This window comes from Mustelus asterias, chromosome 26, assembly GCF_964213995.1.
Source record: "Mustelus asterias chromosome 26, sMusAst1.hap1.1, whole genome shotgun sequence".
Taxonomy (NCBI): Eukaryota; Metazoa; Chordata; class Chondrichthyes; order Carcharhiniformes; family Triakidae; genus Mustelus; species Mustelus asterias.
The window spans coordinates 1,029,397-1,051,705 of NC_135826.1; the positions used below are offsets into that span (position 1 = coordinate 1,029,397).

Sequence of the window (22,309 nt, forward strand, 5' to 3'; positions counted from 1 at the left end):
GGGAAATTATTGGAAAAGATTCTTAGGGACAGGATTTACTAACATTTGGAAACAAATGGACTTATTAATGATAGACAGCATGGTTTTGTGAAGGGGAGGTCGTGTCTCGCTAACTTGATTGAGTTTTTTGAGGAAGTGACGAAGATGATAGATGAGGGAAAGGCAGTTGTTGTATACATGGACTTCAGAAAAGCATTTGACAAGGTAAAGCATGGTAGACTGGTACAAAAGATGAAGTCACACAGGATCAGAGGAGAGCTGGCAAGATGGATACAGACTGGCTTGGGTATTGAAGACAGAGGGTAGCAGTAGAGGGGTGCTTTTCTGAATGGAAGGCATGACTAGCGGTGTTCCACAGGCATTAGTTCTGGGACCTTTGTTGTTCGTAGTATATGTAAACGATTCGAAGGGAAATGTAGCTGGTCTGATTAGTAAATTCTTAGATGACACAAAAATTGACGGAGTCACGGGTAGTGAAGAGGATTGTCAGAGGATACAGCAAAGATATCGACCGGTTGGAAACTTGGGCAGAGAAATGGCAGATGGAGTTTAATCTGGACAAGTGTGAGGCAATGCACTTTGGAAGGTCCAATGCATGTAGGAATTATACAGTAAATGGTAGAACCCTTAGGAGTATTGACAGGCAGAGAAATCTGGGCGTACATGTCCATCGATCATTGAAAGTGACAACGCAGGTGGATAAGGTAGCCAAGAAAGCATGCTTGCCTTCATCGGTCGTAGCATTGAGTATAAAAATAGGCAGGTGATGCTGCAGCTGTACAGAACCTTAGGCCTCATTTGGAATATTGTGTACAATTCTGGTCGCCAAACTACCAGAAGCATGTGGATGCTTTTGGAGAGGGTACAGAAAAGGTTTACCAGGATGTTGCCAAGTCTGGAGGGTATTAGCTATGAGGAGAGGTTAGATAAACTCAGTTTGTTCTCACTGGAACAATGGAGGTTGAGGGGTGGCCTGATAGACGTTTATAAGATTATGAGTGACATGGACAGAGTGGATAGTCAGATGCTCTTTCCTGGAGTAGGAAAGTCAAGTACATGGGGACATGGGTTTAAGGCGCAAGGAACTCGCTGCCCGGGGAGGTGGTTGAAGCGGGTACGGTAGTGGCATTTAAGGGGCATGAATAGGATGAGAATGAAAGGATACCGATTCCTAAGTGCATATGGTTTTATTTTAGGCAGACACCATGATTGGCGCAGGCTTAGAGGGCCAAAGGGCCTGTTCCTGTGCTGTACTGTTCCTTGTTCTATCCAACTGATAACAAAATATAAAATACTTTGCTTCAAATTGTACTTTTGTTCGGAAGTAACAATACCAGGGCTACATCTTTTGCTCTTTGGTGGGGAGATAACCTGTGTTCATATCTCCACTTCGTTCTTCCACTTGTCCTAAGATTCAGTAATGAGACTCTAACAATTTACATTTGCTTTTAGCCAGTCTTCAGCTAAAGCTGCTTGAATTGTAATCTTCTCTAAAAAAAAACTGTTCCCAATCTTCACCTATAGGCAACCACTCCGTTATAATATCAACTCCTTCAGCCAGTTGCTGAAGGAGACCAGAAGTTGCTCTCTAATCAGTTTGAGATTTACAAAGTGCAATATTACAAATGTATCATGCCTAACTCGACAACAACCACACCAGTGACAGTAAGCATCCTCTGGCATGTGCACAATTATCCCATGAATTTTCCCTGCCCCTTGCCTCACCACCTGCAGACACAAGCTGCATTTACACAATTAACACTGCGTAGGAAGCCAGATTGGAGGAAAAGATTCAAAGGATAAATAAATAGATAATTAAGGACTGGTAGTTGCGAGGCAATAGTATTTCTGGAACTGGACAGTTCTGTCATCCTACATACCTATTTCCACATACGGTATTGGTTGTTCACTGCTCTAGATACACACCTGTTGTGGAGCTGCCACTTGCTGTACCACAGCAGCCTGCACAGATGGTGGTCCGGCAGCGGATGTCCGCAGGGTCACTGTCGATGCCGAGTCGGAAGAACCCTCTGAACTCTGCATGCTAGTTTCTACAAAAAGACAAACAAGCTGTTAGTCTGAAAAATGTTGCAGATATTGTGAACAGACCATCCATACAGCAGAGGTACAGAAATGCTGAGAGCCAGAAACTAATTCTGTACAATAAAACATTGAACATGCTTTCATCATGATTTGTAATTCAGAAGACAGCCAAGCTGATTACAAAGCTTGAAAATGAAGTAACAGCTTTTTTCACAATCTTAGGACACCATCAAGTCACTTGCAAGTGTAGTTGGAATGTTTCTTTAATATCAAGAAACTCGAGGTAATTTGCAGGAAAAGGTGCCACAGCAATGAAAGAAACAAACAGAAAATCTGTTCTGTTCCATTGGTGGAGGGATAAATATTGGCCAGGGAACAGAGAACTCCATTACACTCACTCCAGTAATTACCACAGGATCTGAAACACAGCACTTACTCAGCAATAACCTGTTCACTGATGTTCAGTTTGGAGTCCACCAGGGCCTCTCAACTCCTGACCAGATTACAGCCTTGGTCCAAACATGGACAAGGAGCTGAACGCAAAGGGTGATGAGAGTGAAACTGTCCTCACATCAAGGTAGCATTCAACCAAAGGTGGCATCAAGGCGCTTTAGCAGAACTGGAGTCAAAGGGAATCAGGAGGTTAGGTCACGTGGGATTAGGGGTAACTTATTAGCTTGGATAGGTGACTGGCTGATGGACAGAAGACAGAGTCAGGATAAATGTTTTTTTTTCTGAATGGCAAAAAGTAACTAGTGGGGGTGCCACAGGGTTCGGTCCTTGGGCCCCAGCTATTTACAATCTATATTAACGACTTGGATACAGGGATAGAAGGCTCTATAGCCAATTTTGCAGATGACAAAAATAGGCGGGACAGTAAGTTGCAATGAGGAAATAAGAACCCAACAAATGGATAGAGATAGGTTAGGAGAGTGGGCCAAAAGAAGGCAGATGGAGTTTAGCGTGGATAAGTGAGAGGTCACGCATTTGGTCGGAAAAATGGAAAGGCGGCTTATTATCTAAATAGGGAGAGACTTCAGGGCACTCCAATGCAGAGGGATCTGGGTGCCCTCGTTCATAAGTCACAGAAAACTAGCATGTAGGTACAGATAATAAAGAAAGCAAATGGAATTTGTAGCTAAAGGAATAGAATATAAAAGGTAAGGAAGTATTGTTGCAACTATACATGGCATTGGTGAGGCCGCACCTGGAGTATTGTGCACAGTTTTAGTCCCCTTATTTGAGGAAAGATGTAGTGGATTGGAGGCAGTTCAGAGGAGGTTCACTCGATTGATTCCAGAGATGAGGGGTTTGTCATAGAACACAAAAAACTACAGCACAAACAGGCTCTTCGGCCCACAAGTTGCACCGGTCATGTCCCTACCTACCTAGGCTTATCTATAACTATATAACAGTTATACAAGACCCTCGTCAGACCCCACTTGGAGTACTGTGCTCAGTTCTGGTCGACTCATTACAGGAAGGATGTGGAAAAGATTGAAAGGGTGCAAGGATGTTGCCTGGATTGAGTGGCATGCCTTATGAGGATAGGCTGAGGGAGCTCGGTCTTTTCTCCTTGGAGAGACGTAGGATGAGAGGAGACCTAATAGAGGTGTATAAGATGTTGAGAGGCATAGATCGGGTGGACTCTCAGAGGCTTTTTCCCAGGGTGGAAATGGCTGCTACGAGAGGACACAGGTTTAAGGTGCTGGGGGGTAGGTACAGGGGAAATGTTAGGGGAAAGTTTTTCACACAGAGGGTGGTGGGCAAGTGGAATCAGCTGCCGTCAGTGGTGGAGGAGGCAAACTCAATAGGGTCTTTTAAGAGACTCCTGGATGAGTACATGGGACTTAATAGGATGGAGGGTTATAGGTAGGCCTAGAAGGTAGGGATATGTTCGGCACAACTTGTGGGGCCGAAGGGCCTGTTTTGTGCTGTAGTTTTTCTATGTTTCTATAACCCTCAATCCTATTAAGTCCCATGTACTCATCCAGAAGTTTGAACATTATTTAGTGAAGTCCAAAACTAAGGTCTTAAACCTAAATTGAAACAAAATACATAGCCATGAGGGGCAAGTTGGGGAAGGTAGCTTGGAAGCTATGTTGGAAGAAATGATAGAGAAACAATGACTGGCATTTAAGAGTAAATACATAATTTACCAGAAATATACACTCCCTTAAGACACAACAACCCCCACAGAAAAAGTGGTATAAACATTACTAACAACACGAATTGAACATTTATCTAATTCTACCAAGTTTACAAATTACCAGAGTAAGCCTTACCCAAGGACATACTTGCCCTAGAGAGAATGCAACAAATGTTCACTACACTAGTTTGAGGGATGAGATATTTGGCCTGGCAGATCAAGGAGACTAGGCCCCTCATTCCTGTACTCCAGAAGAATAAGAGGGGATGTAGGTGAAGCATATATTATTCTTAAGGAGTCTAAGAAGGTGGGAGCTGAGGAGAGCTCTCCCCTGGCTGGGGAATCTAGATGTGGAGATGCCGGCGTTGGACTGGGGTAAACACAGTAAGAAGTTTAACAACACCAGGTTAAAGTCCAACAGGAATCTAGAACATGGAGTCAGTCTCAGAGTACGCAATTGGCCATTTGCAAATCTCCAACTTCGAGTGTAGGTGTGTCCTCTGGCTAAATTATAATTCAGGAGCCCTTAATAAAAGCGGAGTTTGTGCTTAGTGCAATGGGACATAAATTAACAGCACTCAACATTTCGTCAATTTGTTGGAAGGAAAAAAATCCAAGATATATGAAAATACTAAATACATAAACGTCCAATTTGCAACTATTGCAAATTGTGAAATTATAGAAAGAGGTTGAATACTTAAGGGGAGATTGATATCTTAGGAGAATCTAGTTTTCTCCAGAAAAGCTTCCACCTTGTGCATTTTGGTGTCTATTAATGTTCTACTTTCAAAGCCAAAAATAGTGTCCTGGAAGACTTAGATATTCCAAACATGGAAATAAAACTACTTGCATAGCTAAGAAATGCAAAATAAATGTATTAAAGGACTGATTACCAGCATCATTAAGTCTATGCTGGCTTTGAATTGAGAAAAGATACCTTTCTTTATATAAAAGTTGGAAATTTAAAATTAAAACATGATTACAGTTCAAAAAAAGGATGCAGTGTATCAAAATGTGATTCTCAAGACCAAGAATGTGGAGCTGAAATCTGTGTTCTCAAGCACCAGATGGATTGCTTCCAGTATGGAGACAGCAATCTTATTATGTTCACATCAGTGCTACTCCAGCTTCAACCAGACACATGCTAAAAAAGCTAGAACACAATTAAGCAGCGCAATAGTGATCAGCATCGTGCACCACAGCGGTATCCTGCAGTCAAACTCCAAATAGGAGGATCTCAGCGGAGAAGAAAAGATGAACTCCTACTTACCTACTTCTGTACAACAACACTTGTTTCAAACTTTGGCAATTCTATAAATACAGTGACAGGAACATTCAATAAAACCAGTTAATGATTTCAGACTGGAAACCATTCTCCTGTCAAAAACAAATTGCAAATTACACTCGTCCTAAAAAAAAATCGCTTATTCAAAAAGTTCCTTTGAGAAAAATAGGAAAGTTGGATTCAGCAGCTTGTTTTATCTTCTTTAGGATACAACGTAATTCTAAAATATAAATTCAGCTCACGTTAAAACATTTCTGCCTAAAGTTTGTTGCGACCAATTACAAGAAGAAAAGTTAGTTCCATCAACTTTCAGTTCTCCTTCAACACAGTGGTTAGCACTGCTGCCTCACAGCGCCAGGGCCCAGAGTTCAATTTCGGCCTTGGGTGTCTGTATGGAATTTGCACATTCTCCCCATGTCTGCGTAGATTTCCTTCGGGTGCTCCGGTTTCCTCCCACTCGAAAGATGGTGGAGTGTCAGTGGGTCTAGCGGGGTAAATAGGGCTGCGGGAATAGGGCCTGGGTGGGATTGTTGTCGGTGCAGGTTTGATGAGCTGAATTTTTGCACTCCTTCTGCACTGTAGGGATTCTATGATTCTTCTATGATTTTATGAATCCCCTAGATTTAAAGTCTTTGTGTTCAAAATATCTAGTTTGCATCAATGATCTTCAATCCCAGTGAAAGAAAGAAAACAAGCAGAGACACATAGACATCCTGACAGCCAGCTTTTTAAGCTGATGGCTGAAGTGGATCATTCGCTGCTCCTCAAAAGGTAGTTAATGAACATGAAATCTTGATTACACAATTACACAAACACAAGTTTGTGCACTGTGCCGGTTCAGGATGCAGTTCAGTGCTAAGGTGCCTCTATCAGGCCCCTTAGACATTAAGGCCGAGAGAATACACTAAAGGATTCCTCAGATGCATCAAGTCTAATTTTTTGAAAGACCTAATAAGCCCACAGCTGCAAAATAAGTTATCAAGACAACCATTAATCACAAAATACTGTACAACGACCTGTCAAATGGTTAAGAATCCATTTGAAAAGATGTCAACTCACTGGGCCAATAGAACATAACAGCAGCTTTTAAAAGAGACTGCCCCCCCGACCCTCCCCATGGTCTCCCTCCCTGGATCCCCCCCAAATACTACCACTGCTGTACTCAGGCCCATGCACCAGAGCTCACATTCCCACTGCTCCTCCACATGCTGTTCCTCTCCCACACTTGCTGATTGTGAACCTGAAGCAGCTCGAGGGAGAATTTGGCCCTGCACTCACATATTGAACTCGGGTGAAAATTATCCTTACTCTGAAGTCAATTTCAATTCAGTTTCAACTTTTACACCCAAATTGATTTCGATCATTGTAATAATTATGTGGACTGCAGTATAAATACGTAAAGATGTGTCAATGATCTGGCTGATCACAATAGAAGCTCCAATAACATTCTGCAGTTAAAATCTGCCAGAATCACATCTCTCTCACTCCTCCATTCAGAAATAGTGGGCAGGATTTTACAGCCTCGCTCGGGCGAGACCGGAAATTCCCACCCAAGATCAACAGAGATTTTGATTGTCAGACCCTCGCCCGCGCCGATTCCATGGCAGGCAAAGTGGTAGAGTTCCGGCTAGTGTTTCTTTCCCCCTTTTCAACAGTTAACTCCTTTGTTGGAGCAGACTGAAAGGTAGAGACAAAAGGTGCCAGAAGGCTGGGCTATGCAGCATACCTAAAACATTCAAAACAAGACCTGCAAGTCTCAGGACCAGTTATAGAGGTTTTTCAGGATCGTCCTTACAATAGAGTTGGCAGAGGACACTCTGAAGCAGTTCTAAGCTGTACATGCGAATACCTCCTCAATGCAGACATCCAGAGGACTGCATTCCAAGTAGTCACAATTTGAAATCTGGTATGTCAATATACCCATCATTCTATCTTGTCTCTCCAAGTTCTATCAAAATTAATCACGGCACATTTCTCTGCATTAAATTTCATCTGTCACTTGTCTGCCCATTCCACCCAGCCATCTACACCCTTTTCAGGTTCAAAACCATCACCCTCAGAGTTCATAACACTAAGTTTTGCATCACAGATTTTAAAATTGTGCCCTGTACACCAAGGTCTAGATCATTAATATATACATTTATACAATGTAAAAGATAGGTCAGGAAGAGCAAGGGTCATACAAACATAAAAAGTAGGAGCAAGAATTAGCCATTCAGTTCTGTGCAGCTGCTCGGCCATTCGATAAGACCATGGCTAATCCACTTTCTTCCTGCCTACCCCCCAATAACCTTCAACTCCCTTGTTAACCAAAAATGTAATGTTGCCTCAAAAATATTCAATGCCCTGTCTCCACCACACAAGGGCGGCACGGTAGCACAGTGGTTAGCACTGTTGCTTCACAGCTCCAGGGACCTGGGTTCGAGTCCCGGCTTGGGTCACTGTCTATGTGGAGTTTGCACATTCTCCTCGTGTCTGCGTGGGTTTCCTCCGGGTGCTCCGGTTTCCTCCCACAGTCCAAAGATGTGCATGTTAGGCAGATTGGCCATGCTAAAATTGCCCCTTAGTGTCCTGAGATGCGTAGGTTAGAGGGATTAGTGGGTAAAATATGTAGGGATGGGGGGGGGGGGGGGGGGCCTGGGTGGGATTGTGGTCGGTACAGACTCGATGGGACGAATGGCCTCTTTCTGTACTGTAGGGCTTCTATTCTATGATTTCTTCTAAGAGAATTCCACAAGCTCACAAAATACTCAAATAATTTCTCATCATCATAAATGGGAGACTTTATTTTTAAACTGCATTCCAAGTTCTAGTCTCTCCCATAAGAAGAAATATCCATTCAGCATCCACTCTTACAAAAGATCCTCAGGGAGCTTGACATTTCAATAAGAGCACCTAATTCTTCTAAACTCCAATGGATAGAGACCCAACCTGTTCGACCTTTCCTTGGTTCCAGGAAGGAGTTGAGTGAATGAAGGAGACAGAAGCTGTACACAGTGACATATATACAAGGTCACCCAGATCTCTCTGTACCTCAGCTCTGCAACCTTTCACAATTTAGATAGGATATTGCTTTTCTAGTCTTTCTGCCAAAATGGAAAAATTCACATTTTGCCATATTGTACTCCATTTATCAAATGTTTTGTCCACTCACACAATCTATGTCCCTCTGCAGACTCATTTCCTCTTCACAGCGCATTGTTCTAGCCATCTTGGTGTCATGAGCAAATTTAGCAACCATACAGTCAAGTCCCTTCATCCAAGTTATTTCTATAGATTGCGAATGTTGTCAATGCCCCAGCAAGCGCATGCTTTGGCAATTACATTAATCTAATTCTGTTATTAAAGGCAGGCGATGATTATTTGCTCAACCTCCATAAAAGAGTATAAATGGACACAGCTGGAACAGTTGATGTGAGAGAACCATAAGGAATTTCTCTACTGAGCTCTATGTGGAATAAACTTGCTGAAGGTAAAAGACAAGCTGCTGTATCATTCCTCCATATGCTAGCACTGGTATTAATAGTTGAGGCCCCTGAAGTGATCCCTATAGTGCTCTACTTGTTACATCATGCCAACCCGAAAATGACCCATTTCTGCATATTCAGTTTCCAGTTAGCTAACCAATCCTCTATGCCTGCTAATATACTTCCCCGACATCATGAGCTCTTACGTTGTGTAGTGACAAGGGTTCTAACACTTAACCCTTGGGGAACTCCATTATAGGCCTCCCTCACGTATATAAAAAAAAAAACAATCACTACTATTTCCTGTCACTCTGCCAATTTTGTATCCATGTTGCTACTGTCCCTTTCATTTCACATATTCTGTTTTTGCTCACAAGTCTGTTATGTAGCATCTTATCAAATCCAATTCTACATGTCACTGATAGAAGATCCAGGCCCTCAGCAAGTTTGAATATTCAACTGTGAAGGACATCAAAGCTCAGCCTCACTCTGTCCTCACCGTTAACATCAACAGCACAAGGTATCAGGAGCAATAACATTGACAGATCTGACCATTCGCAGCTCCTGCCATACTGAGAAACTGAGATCAGTCATAGCCCCTCACCTCACACAGTACAATCTGAACCTGGCCCTTCAAATACTAAAATGTGTCTCTCTACATCCAGCAGACACACACCCAGAGATGGCAGTCAATAAAGTGTTTTAAGTTTATTTATTAATGTCACAAGTAGGCTTACACTAACGTTGCAATGAAGTTAGTGAAAATCTCCTAGTCGCCAGACTCTGGTGCCTGTTCAGGGAACGCTGAGGGAGAATTTAGCATGGCCAATGCACCTAACCTGCACATCTTTTGGACTGGGTTATAAAATGATGAAGGGGATAGATAGAGTGAACGTTCAAAGACTATTTCCTCGGGTGGATGGAGCTATTACAAAGGGACATAACTATAGGGTTCATGGTGGGAGATATAGGAAGGATATCAGAGGTAGGTTCTTTACGCAGAGTGTGGTTGGGGTGTGGAATGGACTGCCTGCTGTGATAGTGGAGTCAGACACTTTAGGAAGATTTAAGCGATTATTGGATAGGCACATGGAGCACACCAGGATGATAGGGAGTGGGATAGCTTGATCTTGGTTTCAGATAAAGCTCGGCACAACATCGTGGGCCGAAGGGCCTGTTCTGTGCTGTACTGTTCTATGTTCTATGGAGGAGGAAACCGGAGCACCTGGAGGAAACCCATGCAGACACAGGGAGAACTTGCAGACTCCACACAGACAGTGACCCAAGCCAGGAATCGAACCTGGGTCCCTGGCACTGAGACAGCAGTACTGACCACTGTACCACCATGCTGCTCCTCATATCTAAAGTACAAGACATGAGAAAGTGTGCAAGTGTTCTTGGCGATCAGGGATGAAGTATGGTTGTTGCAGACGTTTAATATTTCGATCCAGTTCCAGTTAAAGTACACCAAAGCAACAAGTACCAGCCTTGCACATTCTGAAAATCTGGTGTTTATTTACCACTCTGGGCACCTTTATTTGGTTGAATACTTATCCGTACCTTACTACATATTCTAATGTGGGTTACCTTCACACATCTATCATGGGCATGTGTAACAAACACCATTTAATCACAGAAAAACACATACAGATGTTCAATTAAAATGAAGCCAAGTGGTTGACTGTGTTTGTGCTAGCTCACATTGTTTGCTAAATCACAGCAGTTGCCATGGGAGACCTAGTCCACTCGTGTTTCCAGGAGCTAGTTGCCAGGCAACTTGATGAATACTCTGAAAACCAAACAATGCTATACCCTAAATCCTGCCTCTACTCCTTATTAACTAAATACCCACTAATATTTCACCAATTATGTCTAATATACATGGGGATTTCTTCATTCTTTACTCGCTCACTTTAAAGAAAAGCAAAAAGCTTCCAATCTGCCTACAAAAATTAAGCTCAGCACTTTTAAAATAAACGTCCAGGTCTCACACTGCACATGGTCATAAGGACGATAGACTCCAAATATATTTGACAATACGTGTTTTGGTAATACTTATTGCAATTAAATAAGATACTAGTTAGAAAACCCATGAAAGGCAGCTTCCAAACTAATCCATTTGTTTGTTGAGGCTTGTTTCGATCTTGTACTTTACCAACATATTTGTTTGAAGTAGGAATATATTGTATAACCTAGCAACCACAGTGTTTCATTCCTGTCACAGTGATGTTGTGGTAGTTGGGGTGGGGAGGGGGATGAGAAAGAAGAAGTTAATGATTTTCAAATCCACTTTATTACAACAACGCTCTGTTTGCATTTTGTTAACTACCCATGCAGATCTACATATCGCTTGAAGCTTGGAAATTCTGGCAAAGTCTGGCATAAAATATTTTCAAAGTAGCACAAAACATTTATGTTGAAGACAGTAAATGAATACCATTGTGTAAAGTAGTATTTGGACTGATATTATATAAATAGGGCAATTTTTAAAAATTACCACAACTGCCCAATATGTTAATAAACGTCACATATCCTTCATCCATAAATCAGAAATCCAAAGACATCCAAAAACTGCACTGTTTTTTAAAACCCATCAACCTTTAGCGCAGCAAGTCCCTGACCCAGGCCGACACTAACCCCGCCAACCGCACCCAACCTTTAGCACGAGAAGTCTAGGTGTTTGTCAATATATCAACACACTGAACCCTCTCCAAGGAACAGAATTGTGGATCATACCACAAGTGAGAACTTACTCTAGGTACCCTGTATTATTCATTGATACATTTTACTTTCCTAGCCATTTTATTTACTTTAGACTATCCCAAGCTTAATTGTAATGCAAGTAGGCCCAGTCCTCTATGCTGTATCCAAAATTATCTGAAACGCGATCGGCCCCAAAGATTTTGGATAATGGACACTCGACCTGTATTTGGTTCCCTCTCTGCTATTTTAATGAGAGATTCAACCTGTGTAAAATCACACTCCAACACCTGTTACAATAGAGGTAGAATTGGATGGTAGTGGCGGCATCCAAACTACAACATACGTAGATCTTAGCCTAGTGTTCTGTTACTGAGTGAACATATGAACATTTGAATTAGGAGAAGTCAGCCACTCGGCCCTGCTCTGCCATTTAGCAATGGCTGATCCGTTTGTGCTTTGAATTTGACATTCCCATCTACGTCCGATAACTTTTGATTTCCTTGCTTGCAAGAATCCATCAACCTCAGCCTTAAAAATATTCCATGATCCCCCCACTCCACAGCCTTCTGGAGACAGAGTTCCAAAGTCACACAACCCTCAAAAAAAAACTAATCTGTCTGAAAAGAACCACCCCTAATTTTAAAACAGTGCCCCCTAAGAGGAAATATCATTTCCACATCGACCCCATCAATATCATATATACCTCAGTCTTCTAAACGACAGTGGGAACAAGCCCAATCTTTCTAACCTATCTTCGATGTGGAGATGCCGACGTTGGACTGGGGTAAACACAGTAAGAAGTCTCACAACACCAGGTTAAAGTCCAACAGGTTTATATGGAATCACGAGCTTTCGGAGTGCTCACCTGATGAAGGAGCAGTGTTTCAAAAGCTTGTGATTCTAAATAAACCTGTTGGACTTTAACCTGGTGTTGAGAGACTTCTTAATGTAACCTATCTTCATAAGACCACCTGCTTATTACAGGTATCAATCTAGTAAACCTCCACTGAACCACCTCCAACAGTTCTGGTCACCTCACTATTTGAAGGATGTGGAAGCATTGGAGAGTGCAGAGGAGATTTACCAGGATGCTGCCTGGCCTGGAGGGTAGGTCTTATGAGGAAAGGTTGAGGGAGCTAGGGCTTTTCTCTTTAGAGCGGAGGAGGATGAGAGGTGACTTAATAGAGGTTTATAAGATGATGAGGGGAATAGATAGAGCGAACGTTCAGAGACTATTTCCTCAGGTGAATGTAGCTGTTACTAGGGAGCATAACTATAAGGCTCATGGTGGGAGATATAGGAGGGATGTCCGAGGTAGGTTCTTTACTCAGTGGTTGGGGTGTGGAACGGACTGCCTGCTGTGATAGTGGAGTCGGACACTTTAGGAACTTTCAAGCGGTTATTGGATAGGCACATGGAGCACACTAGAATGATAGGGAGTGGGATAGCTTGATCTTGGTTTCGGACAAAGCTCGGCACAACATCGAGGGCCGAAGGGCCTGTACTGTGCTGTACTGTTCTATATGTACATCCTTCCTTAAATGAGATCAAATCTGCACATTGTATATCCAAGATGTGGTCTCATCAAAGCCCTGTATAATTTAAGCATATCATCCTTGTTTTTATGTTCAATTCTTCTCACAATGAAGGATAACAGAGGAGATGTTAGGGGTAAGTTTTTCACTTCTTAATAAGAGATAGAGGTTTACAGCATGGAAACAGGCCCTTTGGCCCAACTTGTCCATGCTGCCCTTTTTTTTTTTTTAAACCCGTAAACTAGTCCCAATTGTCCGCATTTGGCCCATATCCCTCTAACCCATCGTACCCATATAACTGTAAATGCTTTTTAAAAGAAAATTGTACCCGCCTCTACTACCACCTCTGGCATCTTGTTCCAGACACTCTCACCACCGTGAGAAACAATTGCCCCTCTGGACACTTTTGTATCTCTCCCCTTAAACCTATGCCCTCTAGTTTTAGACTCCCCTACCTTTGGGAAAATATATTGACTATCTAGCTGATCTATGCCCCTCATTATTTTATAAACCTCTATAAGGTCACCCCTCAGCCTTTTACGCTCCAGAGAAAAAAGTCCCAGTCTATCCAGCCTCTCCTTATAACTCAATCCATCAAGTCCCGGTAGCATGCTAGCAAATCTTTTCTGCACTCTTTCTAGTTTAATAATATCATTTCTATAATAGAACGACCAGAACTGTACACAGTATTCCAAGTGTGGCCTTACCAATATCTTGTACAACTTCAACAAGACGTCTCAACTCCTGTATTCAATGTTCTGACCAATGAAACTAAGCATGCCGAATGCCTTCTTCACCACTCTGTCCACCTGTGACTCCACTTTCAAGGAGCTATGAACATGTGCCCCTAGATCTCTTTGTTCTGTAACTCTCCTTGATGTACCTGTATAACTTATGAAGTTCTCAATGGTCTGATCAAAACTGGGATTACTCCTGAGCTTTATAAACATGCTGAAATTTAAATGATGAGCTTGAAATGATTATGAATTTCTTCTTAAAATCTAATTGATCATTTGTTAATATAAGTGATCCTAGCTACACTGTTAGAGAGACCAGCTGCTTTCTGGTCACCATCCCATCATCCCTGCCAGAAAGTGTGTGTTGATGCGCAGACATGTCTGCAAATATTGTGCGGGAACAGAATTGTATGGACCCTACGGTTAGAACATAGAAAAGCTACAGCACAAACAGGCCCTTCGGCCCACAAGTCGCGCCGAACATGTCCCTCCCTACTAGGCTTATCTATAACCCTCTATCTATTAGGGCGGCACGGTAGCACAGTGGTTAGCACTGCTGCTTCACAGCTCCAGGGTCCCAGGTTCGATTCCCGGCTCGGGTCACTGTCTGTGTGGAGTTTGCACATTCTCCTCGTGTCTGCGTGGGTTTCCTCCCACTGTCCAAAGATGTGCGGGTTAGGTTGATTGGCCAGGTTAAAAATTGCCCCTTAGAGTCCTGGGATGCGTAGGTTAGAGGGATTAGCGGGTAAATGTGTGGGGGTAGGGCCTGGGTGGGATTGTGGTCGGTGCAGACTCGATGGGCCGAATGGCCTCCTTCTGCACTGTAGGGTTTCTATGATTTCTTACTAACTTCCATGAACTTATCCAAAAGTCTCTTAAAAGACCCTACCGAATCCGCCTCCACCACCACTACCGGCAGCCAATTCCATGCACCCACCACCCTCAGGTGAAAAACTTACCCCTAACATTTCCCCTGTACCTACCCCCCCAGCACCCTAAACCTGTGACCTCTAGTGGCAACCATTTCAGCCCTGGGTAAAAGACTCTGAGAACCCAGTCTATCAATACCTCTCAACATCTTATACACCTCTATCAGGTCATCTCTCATCCTTCGCCTCTCCAAGGAGAAAAGACTTAGCTCTCTCAACCTATCCTCATAAGGCATGCCACCTAATCCAGGCAACATCCTTGTAAATCTCCTCTGCATCCTTTCTATGGCTTCCACATCCTTTCTGTAATGAGGCGACCAGAACTGGGCACAGTACTCCAGGTGGGGTCTGACCAGGGTTCTATACAGCTGCAGCATTATCTCCCGATTTCTAAACTCAATTTCTCTATTGATGAAGGCCAGTATTCCATACGTCTTCTTAACCACAGCCTCTACCTGCGACGCTGCTTTGAGCGCCCTATGAACCCGGACCCCAAGATCCTTCTGATCTTCCACACTGCCAAGCATCTTACCCTTAATATTATATTCTTTCATCCTATTCGACCTGCCAAAATGAACCACCACACACTTATCTGGGTTGAAGTCCACCTGCCACTTCTCCGCCCAGTCTTGCATCTTATCTATGTCTCGTTGCAACTGCTGACATCCCTCTACACTAACCACAATACCACCAACCTTTGTGTCATCAGCAAACGTGCCAACCCATCCTTCCACTTCCTCATCCAGGTCATTTCTAAAAATCACAAAGAGTAAGGGTCCCAAAACAGATCCCTGGGGCACTCCACTGGTGACCAACCTCCATGCTGAAAAAGACCCACCTACAACCACTCTTTGCCTTGTGTGGGCAAGCCAGTTCTGAATCCACAAAGCAATGTCCCCTTGTATCCCATGCCCCTTCACTTTCTCAATGAGCCTTGCATGGGGCACCTTATCAAACGCCTTGCTGAAATCCATATAAACTACATCTACCGCTCTTCCCTCGTCTATGTATCTAGTTACATCTTCAAAAAATTCAATCAGGCTCGTAAGGCATGATCGGCCTTGGACAAAGCTGTGCTGGCTATTTCTGATCATACTATTCCTCTCCAGATGTTCATAAATCCTGCCTCTCAGGATCTTCTCCATCAACTTACCAACCACTGAGGTTAGACTCACCGGTCTATAATTTCCAGGGCTATCTCTTCTCCCTTTCTTGAATAACGGAACCACATCCACAATCCTCCAATCCTCCGGAACCTCTCCCGTCTCCATTGATGACGCAAAGATCATCACCAGAGGCTCAGCAATCTCTTCCCTCGCCTCCCACAGTAACCTGGGGTACATCCCATCCAGTCCCGGCGATTTATCCAACTTGATGCTTTTCAAGAGCTCCAACACATCCTCTTTCCTAATGTCCACATGCTCAATCTTCTCAGTCCACTGCAAGTCTGCACTGCAACTACCAAGATCCTTTTCCACTGTCAATACTGAAGTAAAGTATTCATTGAGTACCTCTACTATTTCAACCGGTTCAATACAGACTTTGCCACCGTCACATTTGATAGGTCCTACTCCTTCACATCTTATCCTCTTGCTCTTAACATACTTGTAGAATGCCTTGGGGTTTTCCTTTATCCTGTCTGCCAAGGCCTTCTCATGACCCCTTCTTGCTCTTCTAATTTCCCTCTTAAGTTCCTTCCTACTAGTCGTATGCTCTTCTAGATTTCTAACATTACCTAGCTCCCTGAACCTTTTGTAGGCTTTTCTTTTCTTCCTGACTAAATCCGTTACAGCTTTCGTGCACCATGGTTCCTGTAACCTACCACACCTCCCCTGTCTCATTGGGACGTTGCTGTGCAGAGCTCCAGACAAATGTTCCTTGAAAAATTGCCACATTTCTTCTGTACATTTCCCTCAGAAAACCTCCTTCCAGTTTATGCCTCTAATTTCCTGCCTAATAGCCTCATAATTGCCCTTACTCCAAATAAACACTTTCCTAGCTTGACTGATCCTATCTCTCTCCAATGCTAATGTAAAGGAGATAGAGTTATGATCACTATCCCCAAAATGTTCTCCAAGGATTGAAAGCCCCTTTGACAGCTGGGGTGGTGGAAATGAGAATATGGAGCAACAATAAATAGCAAACTCTTTGAAAATACCCCAATTATTGGACTTGCACGGAAAGAAGATTTGAATTCAACTGATTATGAATGTTGCCATTGGATTGGCATTTAATTTAATGCATAATCGGGGGCTAATATTAGTAAAAGCAGCCCACCCACACTGCCACGTAAAAAGCCAGAATATGATCCTGAAAGACTCCTATTTAAAGGTTCAGCTTTAAACACATGGAGCTTACCCTGAACAGACAAGCATTAAACTGGCAATCTAGATCCATGGATAAACTCAAAGACAAACAGTTCACAAGATAGACATCAACATAAAAGTATGTTTCAGAACAGATCTCATTGGGAAGTCTCTTTCCGTACTTCCACTACAAGCAGCAATGCATGATGGGAATAACTAAAGCAACCATAATTTGTCTGGATACGGGTAAATGCAATAGAGGATACTAAGAGGGGTAGGTTTGTTGCCCACACTCAATGAAAACTTTGCTTGGCTCAAATTAAAATTGACCTTAAATAGCAATTCAGACTGCTCAAAGCACCATATCATAGCATCAAACTTGAAGTCACCTGGTCACTTCAATGAGAATGGTTCATTTTAAATTTCTGCACCTTGCCATGTGGTATCAACCTCCAGACAAAAGACAGGCCTAGGAAACATCCCACATGCGCTCACTGAACACTGGGGTGGGGCAACAAACTGTGTGAATTAGTGAATCTATTTTAAATAATTATATTGTTCAAACTGTCAATAACTGAAAGATTGAGTGGTCAACTTGTCCAACTCACAAATGAGGTTCAGTCAGTTTAAGAAAACAAAGAATAGGATTCTGCTAAACAGAGTGGGGCAAAGAAAGAGAATGCAGTAATCACCTTACTTGTTCAAAATCCAACACTGAATGGGTGGAATGTTATGGGGCAGGTTGCAGGCCCCATGCAGAGTTGCAAAGGAGCAGAAATCTCCTTTCACCTTTGCATCACAAAGGCTAATCATGTTTAACTGCATGTTAAATTCTTAGAATTAAACCGGCAGCAACTCTCACAAACAAGTCAGAACATGCAACCCGTACACTAGAGTACAGCAACCTTTTATACCACATTCATCAAATGAAGGGTGTAAAGACAGATGACAGATGACTAAAAAGTAAAATCCGTCACATTTATACATGAGCCTTTTTGGTGAAGCAACACAAGGGTATTGATTAAAATGACCATAGAGTCCAGTATTCACAGCTTTCGGGGAACAGCAAGACATTCCTCATAGGGGAGACTGCTCTTTGTTTTTCTGTTCATTGCAAGGAGCAACAATCGGTGGAAGCAGAGCTGGAAAAAGCTCACGGTAGGGGATAATAACATTCCATTCTAATGTCAGCCGCGGCTCTGTTGGTAGCATTCTTGCCTCTGAGTCAGAAGGTTCTGTGTTCAAGTCCCACTCCAGGATTTGAGCGTAAAAAAAAAATCAAGGCTGACACTTCACTGCAGTACTGACAAGGCTTCCACTGTCCTGTATTTCAGATAAGACATTAAACCAAGGACGCATCTTTCCTCTCGGGTAAAAGAACCTGACAATAGTTCAAAGAAGAGCAAGGGAGTTATTCTGGTCAATATTTATCCCAAACATCAATTACTGTCCGAGACCTTGCGGCACCAAAACCGAGCTGCCATGTTTCCTACATGAAGACAACAACTATGATAGTCACCACACTCCAAAAGGTGAGTCATTAAGTGCAACACAGTTTGGACAGTTTCCATATACATTGCACATTTCACACCTTCAGGGCAGCGGGTCAATAATTTACCTTCTGAAATGCATTTTCACTGTTGACTTTTGAGGAAACACAACCGGTCGAGATCTTTGAACCCTCAACCTGCCTCAATGAAAAGGATTCCTTCAACCAATCCTTTGCCCATCTAAAATTTCTTCCCTAAACCTTGCCTCTAAATCCACTTCTCTCCTCGCACTGCTTAAATCTACCACTTTACACTCTTCCAGTAAAGGAGAAACCCATGTCAGCCTAAAGCAGGGTCTAGACAACAGCCAGATTTCAGTTGATGTGTACTGGGTAACATTACCTTGTACTTGAGTGGCAATGATGATTTCAAACAAGAGAAAACCAAATCATCTCCTTTGACATTATTGCATTCCCCGAGTCCCTCCATCCTCTACACCAGAACCTTAGATAATTCAATATATAGTATCAACACCATTGTGATGAGAGTAGAACTGAGAATCGCCCCAAATATGCACATGGCTCAAATCCATTTGCTCCAAGGTCTGGTTCCCTGACCCACTCAACAACCATCACCTTGACACAACTCTTCACCAACATGACTATTTCTTCAGTTGCCTCAAACCCAATTTCACATTGATGAGCAAACAATGAAACATTCGGCAGAGATGAGCTTCAGACTGCACATCTGATGAATATGCAAAATGCCACTGACAGAATCATGCCTGCTCCTCAATGACATCGCTAAAACCTCCTCTGTCCTCACTCCAAGGCTCAATTTCACCAACATTTTAGGAAGTAAATTCTAGATGACCATTCATGTAAAAAGGTCATGACACCACTTGTTCTTTTGCCAATCACCTTAAATCTGTCCCTTCTGGTTCCCAACCACTTTGCCATGAGAAACAGTTTCTCTTTATTTATGCTACCCAAACCTTTTATGATTTGTAACATATCTGTCACATCTTGCCCCTTAATCATTCCTGCTACAAGCATACAAACAACGAGTGAGCCATTCGGCTGCGAGTTTGCTCCAACATTTGATAATATCATGGCTGATCCAATGTGGCCTCAGCCCTTGCTTTCCTGCCTACTCCTTATATCCTTTGACTCCATTGTCAATCAAAAATCTAACACCGCCTTAGAAAGATTCAATCGCCAGCCCCCATTGTTGTCTGGGGAAGAGAATTCTAAAGTTTAAACAACCGAGAGCAAAGATTTCTCTTCACCTCAGTAAATCTCTCCAAGCCCTCGACATCATGCCTAAAATGCAGTGCCCAGAATTCAAACTTAACTAGCATTTACATAGTGCAAGGATCTGTGCTTCCATTGGCAGAGAATTATATTTATTGGTGTCACAAGTAGGCTTATATTAACACTGCAATGAAGTTACTGTGATGTGGAACCAGCCATATAAGCCGTTATGTTTTTCAGATAAGTAGACGTCCAAAGTTGCTTTCCAGAGTGATGTAGTTATATTGCAGTCCCTGTAAAAGTGCAAGCATTACGAGGAGAGCTAAATTTTGAGATTGTCAGACATTGAATTTAAGAGTTTTGAAGAATCTGGAAACACCATGCTATCAGTCACATCCCAAAGAAACAGAAAGGCAAAGGAATAAACAGCAACTGGCATGTGTCCTGAATTTAACATAGGAATAAAGTTTTACTTGCTTGTATTGCAGAGGATCTGAAAATCATTTGCCTACTGACAACATTATATGGTTTTAATAAAAAGTAATCATTATGCACAGTAAAAATATTTAAAAGGTACAGCTATATACTGAAATGTACCACTTACCCAGCCCAAAGAAAAATTAGTTTGTTACAAAATCTGTTAGAATTTGAAATAAGTCAATTGGGCATTTGCCAAAAAATATTACTAGTATGCTGTCTCCACATTACAAGGCAAAATGTTAGGCTATAGGAGACAGCAGGTCACTTATATTCGAGACTGTACGGGACTGTCAACACTACTCACAGCAGGACTACCTGCGAGAGTCATACACAGTAAACACTCAACCCTAGATTGACTGGTTACACAAATCAGCACATACACGGATAAAATAAGATGTGAAACTAGCTCAAGGTGTTAGATTTGAACTTAGCCAAGGCTGTGAATGCTTGCTTCAAACAATGAAAGGAAGGAGCAATGCACACAGTATTGATTATACCATTTTCTACAATTACAGCAGCACGGTGTCACAGTGGCTAGCACTGCTGCCTCACAGCACCAGGGACCTGGTTTCGATTACAGCCTCGAGTCATTGTGCAGAGTCTGCACGTTCACCCCGTGTCTGCGTGGGTTTCCTTCGGGTGCTCCGTTTTCCTCCCTCAGTCCCAAGATGAGGGTGGTTTAGCCGTGCTAAATGCGTAGGGTTACAGGGATTGGGTGGGGGCTGGGTAAGATGAGCTTTCAGAATGTTGGTGCTGACTTGATGGACTGCAGGGATTCTATGGTTCACCCTTTGAGGAAGTGCGTTCCAGATTCCCACCACCCTCTGGGTGAAAAGTTTTTTTTTAAAGTGCAAATTTAAACAGCAAATGAGCCAGTATGAATTTGCAACTCAAACCAGCACGCAAGGTATTAATAGATCCCAATCCTTCCTCTGGTAAAAACACTCCACGAAAAATAATCATTTCATTACAGAAATAACAAACAAAAATGTATAAATGAAAACTTACACGGGTAATGTTGTGCAGAGGAATAAACATTAGAACTAGATTGTGTTCAGTACTACTGAATAATCTGGTCATATCACAATGGTGTCTGCAGCAAAGAAAGGATTTCGGAAATTAGATAAAAGTTCCCTTTATTCTGTCAGTGGAAATCAGTGTATATAGTATACGACAATTTTCAGAAGGGATTCAAGGTGTTATATGGGAGACGTGTTAGGAAGCTTCAAGAATAAATGTAGCTTTCTATTAGTCAGTCATGCTGCTAAAAAGTAAACAGTCACTTAGATTAGAGGGAGGTTGCAAGTGGTGAATCCCAAGGGTTAGTGCTAGGTGCACTTTTGTTCTTGGTAAATGGATGAGAAACATAATTGCAAGATTGCTGAAGACATAAAAGTAGGTTTGACAATGAGGAAAACAGCAAAGTAAAAAGAAAAGCACGGATCCAACACACACACACAGGAGAAACAGGTTACTTGGCCCAACCAGTCCTTGCCAGTGCTACACTCTATCCTCCTACATCTCTCCAAATTTTAATCTACCATTATAACCATCTACTTTCTTCTCCTTCACATGCATGGCGTTTCTCCCGAAATACATCAATACTATTCGCTTCAACCTTTCCTTGATGAGTTTCACAATAACACCACACTTTGGGTCAAGAAGTTTCTTAAATTTTCTAATGGATTTCTTGGTGACGATCTTATATTGATGGCCTCTAGTTATGCTCTGCCCCACAAGAGGAAACATCCTCCCTCTATTTATCAATACCTTCCGGAATTTTCAGGACTCCCATTAGGTCACCCCTCCACCTTCTTTTTGAGGCCCGTTAATCCTTTCCTGATTTTTATACCCTCGCATTTCTGCATCATCCTTGTAAATCTTCTACATACCCTCTCCAGTGCCTCTATATCCCTTTTATAATATGGTGAC

General features: G+C 42.5%; 1 protein-coding gene across 4 annotated transcripts in view; it reads right to left on the bottom strand.

Annotated features, from left to right (window-relative positions):
• Positions 1–22,309, bottom strand: part of LOC144479406 (DNA-binding protein RFX2-like) — a 135,282-nt gene that overhangs the window by 107,319 nt on the left and 5,654 nt on the right. For 3 of the 4 annotated variants that reach the window (XM_078198042.1, XM_078198039.1, XM_078198040.1), the window contains exon 2: positions 1,927–2,051. In XM_078198042.1, coding sequence (XP_078054168.1) covers positions 1,927–2,043 — 117 coding nt within the window. In that variant the 5' untranslated portion in view covers positions 2,044–2,051. Of the gene's footprint in view, positions 1–1,926; positions 2,052–5,462; positions 5,504–22,309 lie in introns of all 4 variants that reach the window. The other variant, XM_078198041.1, reaches the window with a different exon arrangement.